The 6,324-nt window shown below is 48.5% G+C and overlaps 1 protein-coding gene across 1 annotated transcript in view; it reads right to left on the bottom strand.

Moving 5' to 3' along the window:
• Nucleotides 1-13: 13 nt before the first annotated feature.
• Nucleotides 14-6,324, bottom strand: part of LOC104848046 (THO complex subunit 5 homolog) — a 24,883-nt gene continuing 18,572 nt past the window's right edge. Inside the window, 5 exon segments of the mRNA XM_033760706.1 lie at nucleotides 14-335; nucleotides 3,360-3,447; nucleotides 3,594-3,697; nucleotides 5,092-5,206; nucleotides 5,781-5,908. Coding sequence (XP_033616597.1) covers nucleotides 76-335; nucleotides 3,360-3,447; nucleotides 3,594-3,697; nucleotides 5,092-5,206; nucleotides 5,781-5,908 — 695 coding nt within the window. The 3' untranslated portion in view covers nucleotides 14-75.

A 6,324-nucleotide genomic window follows, 5' to 3' on the forward strand; every position in this document is an offset into this window, starting at 1 on the left:
GGTGTTGGTACTTTATGATAAATAAGTGGGTTTGAGTTACAAAACCTGTCTCCAAAGGTTTTCGCCATCACTGGTCTAGGCCCTTTCTTCTGCTATACCACGCAGTCCCCCCAGCATATTTTCCAAGTCTGGCCAGCCCCTCTGTGCCAGGAATGCCCATGCCCTCACCTCTCCAGGGGGTTCTCCCTGCTCCTCCTGTCTCCCCACTGTGGGCCTTACCCGAATGTTGTCATCGTTGCTGTTGGTTTTCTCGCCTTTCCAATTTAGACAGAGCTGGAAAATGGGTGGGATAGAGGCGTACCCAGGGTTCAACACCACGGCAGCCTGGAGTTTGGCTGGGAAGAGAGGGGAAGGAGGGAAAAAAATCAGCGTGTCACCCAGCTTGCCTGCATGGCAGCCTCCCCACTGGATCTGAGGCCAGCTCAGACGTCTATTGACCCCAGTGCTACAGGGTACACCTGGTTCTACAATCTCCTAAATGGCATTGCCAGACTGTAGAACGTGAGGTCTGGTAATTCTGGCCTCTCCCGGGACCTTCTATCTGTCGTGCCACAAAGGCATGACTTCTTGATATCTGGTCCACCTTGGGCTTGTCCACACGTTTAATTTGCTGGTTTAAGTTTAACTGCCATTTCCTTATTTGCCAGGAGGTTAAGACATTTTCCATGTGAAAGCTTACAATTTTTCTTTTGAAATATTGCTGTAATTATTGTATCTGTAGGTAGTCTGAACAGTTTTTACTGCTTGCTTTCTAAGGTTAATTATGATAATAAAGGGAGAGATTTGGGAGGAAAATATATAAACATTCTCCAGTCTCTTTATATTTATACATTTTGTTTTGCTTTGTTTTTGGTCCTGGGGCTTGAACTCGGGACCTTTCAATTGCGAGGCAGGTGGTGGAACCACTGAGCTAAATCCCCAGCTATACGTTTTGTTATGTGGAATTCTGGTTTGTTTTGGGAGGACAGTCTGTGGTTCTGGAGAATGTAGGGTGCTCTTCCACTGAGCTGCAGCCTCAGTCCTGTTTGAGACATGGTCTTGCTAATTTGCCCAGGCTGGTCTTGAACTTGCAATCCTTCTGCCTTAGCCTTCCTTCTTTTCTTTGTGAGACAGGGTCTTGCTGTGCACTTCAGGCTTGCCTCAAACTTGTGCCAATCCTCCTGCCTCAGCCTCTGAGTGCCAGGACTACTGGCATGTGCCACATCCTAAGAATTTAGGAGTGAGGAGTATTGAAGAAACAGTGTTGGGTGAAAAGGGCATTGTGACCTTGGCTGGCGTTGATTTTTTTTTTTTTTTTTGGTACTGGGGATCAAACTCAGGTCCTCGTGCTTGCGAGGCAGTCACCAGAACCACTGAGCTAAATCCCTGGCCCTCTTTTGAGTAAGTGGGATGACAGATGTGTACCTGCCCAGCTTGAGATTCTCTTTTTGGGGGGGAGGTTTGAGACAGGGTCTCACTATGTAGTTGAGACTGACCTGAAACTCACTATGTAGCCCAGGCTGGTGTCAAACTCACAGTGATCCTCCTGCCTCAGCCTCCTGAGTGCAGGGATTACAGGCGTGCGCCACCACACCCATCTTTGAGATTCTTAGTAGCCAATATTTATTGATTCCTTACTATACTTCAGGTTCAGTGCAAAACCCCTTACACACATTGGATCTTATCCTAACAATGATTCTATGAGATGGGTATAATTCTCCTCATACCCATTCACAGATGTGGAAACAGGCCTCTGACAAAAACATACCAACATTAAACAGATGCAAAGCAGCAGTGTTGAGGTTAACCAGAACTGCCTGATATCAGAGCCATATTCATAACCTTCAAAAGAAGTATCTGTCGGCCGGGTGGGGTGACGCACGTCTGTAATCCCAGCACTTGGGAGGCCGAGGCAGGAGGATCGCTCTGAGTTTGAGGTCAGCCTGGGCTACATATAAAGCCAGCCTGAATTACATAGTGAGCCCCATCTCAAAAATACACCAAAACAAAAAACAACAACAACAACAACAACAACAACAAAAACCCTATATTTTCCATTACTTTATTTTTTCTTCTGGTGATAGCTTTTGTTTTTATCAACAGGATGACATTTATCCTCTCCACCAGGCAATATCTTAGAACCTGTGATGGTTTGGTATGGTGTGCCCCACAAAAGGTCATGTGGTCTGCGCTGGTGGTATAATGGTGAGCATAGCTACCTTCCCAAAGGTCCACGTGCTAGAAAGATGGCCCCTGGTGTGGTGGTACTGAGAGGCAGTGTAACCTTTGGGAGGTAAGGCATAGTGAGAGGTGATTCGGTTTTAGGAAGAGGGTACTGTTCTCTGAAGGGATTAATGTATTTCTGCAAGACTCCGATTACCCCTGAAACAGAAAGCTGTTAGAAAAAGGTCAAGCCATAGCCAGGTGTGGTGGTCTTAAGGGTGGCAGTGGCTGAAACGGGGATGGCAAGTTTTAGCCTACGCTGAGCAACTAACTCAGCAATACCTCATCTCAAAAAAAAAAAACCAAGCCTGGCTCCTGAATCTCTCTGGCTTCCTGTCTCACCATGTGATCTCCTTCACACATGATCCTATGACTGTGATACCACTCACTATGAAGCCCGCACCAGAGACCAGAGATGGGGCCACCTGATGATGGACTTTCAGCCTCCAACCTGACCTTCACCCAGAGCTCTGCTCTTTACTTTATAGAGGCCCCAGCCTTAGGACTGGTGTTACAGCACCTGAAAATGAAATAATACAGCAATACAGACAACTTCCTCGCTTGGCCATCTATAGCAGTGAACCTGGGAGGTGATATCATATGGGCAGTGCCAGGCCTACTGAGCCTGGGCTGAGATAACAGCACCACAGCCCAAGCACAGCCTCTGAGTAGCTCCAGTAGGAAGCCCCGGCATAGTCAGACGCCAGAAGGATGAGGAATCACAGCTCTCAATGCCTGAATGCCTCTGAAGAGAGCACAGGGACTGCAGAAGAGGGACAGAGGTCCTGTGACCCTGCCCTTTACAACCCAAGAGTGACTCCTCTGCCCTTCAGTGACGGGGAAAGGAAGAGCGGTCTGATGCTACAAACAGTAAGGCAAAAGGTGGGGAGCTCAGGCTCAGAGGTCAGCCTGGGTTTATAACCTCGACTATAAAATAAGAATGGTATTACTGCCCCAAAGATTGTTGTGACAATGAAATGAGAAAAAACATGGATGTAACTGTGCCACTGAACAGTAGCTGTCACAATCACTATTTGCTAAGTCTCTGTGACAAGATTCCAAGATCTTTTGCTTCTCTCAGACAACTGTCAGGTACGTTTGATTCTCAGCCGCTCCCCTTGACCAGAACCACTATCATGAGGAGAGCAACGACCTACCTGTGCCCCTTTCAATAAGTGCCATGTAGTAGAGATTGCTGTCCCCAGCCAGTCCTGACTCCACAATGTCCCTGGTGAAATGCAGCTCCTAGAACAGGCACCACAGACACAGAGTAAGCTGCCGGCTTCCAGTCACTCCCCTGCCCTTCTGGTGGGGGTGAAGGACTGAAAGGTGAAATAGGATCATACAGCCCGCAGGACAGCAAGAGTGACCCGTGAGTTCTTTCCACCTACCATATAATCCTCGTGGGCAACTGTCACCCACTTCACTAGGCGAGAGACGACCTTGGCAGGGAAGAGGTACTGGCAGTCACTGGTAACTGGCACAATGCCGTGTTCTGAAATGAAATGAGACAGGTGGTGTCACAGGGAGTAATCAGGTTCCACAGCTGGGTAACTAGCATTTGCCTAGGGCTCTCCGGAGGGCAGAGGTGGCCCTGCCACCTGTCCAGGCATACCTGGCACTCAAGAGGTACCAAGGTCAACACTTCAGGAATACAGGCATGCCAACCTGACCTTCACCCAGAACTGTGTTCTTGTAACCAGAACCCAGCATCAGCATTCATGGTGCATTATTTTTAATGTAAACGAGGGCCAGCAGAACAAAAAAGCCTGCGGCCAGAATCAGAGTCGGTGCCCCTGCGGCAGTGACTGTGATTGGATCAAATAGCCGAGAGGGCTGTGTTTTCATAGCTGACCTTGAGGGAGGAAATGACCCGAGGGGTTCTGTGTCCCTTCCTCTAATGGAGAGAGCTGGAGAACTGCTCCTGGGTTCATTCCCACTTGTGTTACAGTACACAAATATGCCAACACAGTCATGGCTGTCCCATTAGATGACCATCATCCAACCTTGGGACAACAAAAACTCAGCAGTGCTGACTCAAGGCCCAAGGACAAGCAATGCTGCCCTGGAGAGATCAACATCCACGTGGAACCTGAAAACTTGTTTGGGGACCGAGGGGTAGGGGAGCCTACAGATGGGTCCTGGAAACCTAATGCCTTTCCTTACAGTGACTCTTCTGGAGCAGAAAGATCTGACTTCTCCCATTTCCGCCCCCAACCTACAAATGCCTTGTACATGGTAAATACTTGTCAAGTATCTGCTGAATGAATAAACTAAAAAAGTCTGCATGTGGCTATCACCAAGGTCAGCAACTGGTCAGAATGAGCTGGGAACTTCAGAGAAAACACAGGGGGTTCAGCCCCATCCTGGGAGAGTCAGCTCAGAAGGTCTCAGGAGACGGGTGAGGGAGTGGGGTCCCAGACAGCTGTATTCAGATGAACTGAGTGCAGCTCTTTGAAAGGAGGTGCTCCACTGTTCTTCTTCCATGCTAGGCTCAGTGCCTGGCATGAATTAGGCTCTCATTAAACACCTGCCTATCACTGGGCATGGTGGCACACGACTGTAATCCCAGCACTCGGGAGACTGAGGCAGGAGGATCACTGTGAGTTCGAGACCAGCCTGGTTGAGTTCCAGGTCAGTCTCAACTACACAGTGAGACCCTGTCTCAAAAAACCAAAAACAAACAAACAACAAGCTAAGACAGCCCTGATGCTCTTGGGGAGCTCAGATATCTGCCTGAGTAGCTCTGCCTATGGCCCTACCCAGTAAAGGCAAGAATCCAGGTCTTCTTGATTTGTCCTTGGAATTGAGAGTTCTGAGCAAAAGGCTGCTGTTTTTGTCCCTGTGTCACTGAGTGGCTGTTAGGGCCAAGCCCCAACATTAGCTTACCCAGGGATGCAAACTGTTTGTGGAGGGCCAGACGGGACTGCACCCTGGTCTTCAGCAGCTTCACGGTCGTCTCCATGTGGCTGGCACTCAGTGAGTGGTCAGCAATCACTGTGTGCTGTGAATGACAGTGAGAGGCACACATCAGAGAACTCCCCCTCCCTTCCTCCAGGTGCCACCTCTCTCCTGGGATCTGCCAGCCTGGCTGGCCTGGACCACCTACACAAGGTGGGTGCCTCTAGCGATGTCAGGGTTTGCCCACTATGACAGACCAGACACTGAGTCCTAGCAGGAACACCACCAGCTGCTGGGCTCTCAAAAAGCTGTGGCGAGCTCCTGATGACACGCAGGCTTCTGCTAAGGTGGCTGGCTCCCTGTAATTTACTCACGCCTCGTTTCTGGCATCCCTATATATCTGACGATCAAGAGCAGCAAGTGTGTGACCATGCTACACCTAGAGCAAGGACCGAAGTTAGTCTACAAGGCTTATTACTAGACTCAGCGAAAGGCAAACCGCATTCAGTACTTAAAACCGTAGACATTTTAGTGCCCTGAGTGGATGGAGGATAGATTACAACCCCAGAGAAAGGCATCAGGATCAAAGCCCCAAAAGGCTACAACAGGCCTTTCTGGAATCTACACAGGAGAGAAGGTAGAGCCTCTCGGCCAGGAAGACAGGTCAGGGTACCTACTTGGGGTTGCTCTTTTGGGAAGTGGAGGCCTCCCAGCTTCTGTACCCACAAATAGGGATGGCCCAGGTCAAGTACATAGTCTCTCAAAGTCAAAATGCTGCAGAAAAAAAGACAATAAAATGATTTTACAAATCATTTCTGCTGTGGTCCCTAGATACAGCTCTCCTATCCTCCAATGCCTCTCAGAGAAGCTGGACCCTTGGCCTAACTGTCACAGCCAAGCTGCCTGCAAAGGGCCCTTAATTTTATCAGCTCCCTAGAGCTAATACTCACTTTCCTCTCTTTCCCTTTGCAGTCTTTAACTCAAAAGAATCTCAAATAAAAAGGCAGTAAACTGATCTCCTCATTGGTCAATCAATGTATAAAATATTTTTTACAAATTTTAACCATCAGAGAATTAAATGTTATATACTTTTATTATATTAATTTTTCTTTTTTTTCTGATGCTGGGGATAAAACCCAGGACCTGAGGCATGCCAAAGAAGTGCTCACTAAGTTACACCTCTCAGCCCTGATTGCTTGTACTTATGTTCCCCAACCCTTC

Source organism: Fukomys damarensis, unplaced genomic scaffold, assembly GCF_012274545.1.
Source record: "Fukomys damarensis isolate Sample0158 unplaced genomic scaffold, DMR_v1.0_HiC HiC_scaffold_73761, whole genome shotgun sequence".
Lineage (NCBI taxonomy): Eukaryota > Metazoa > Chordata > Mammalia > Rodentia > Bathyergidae > Fukomys > Fukomys damarensis.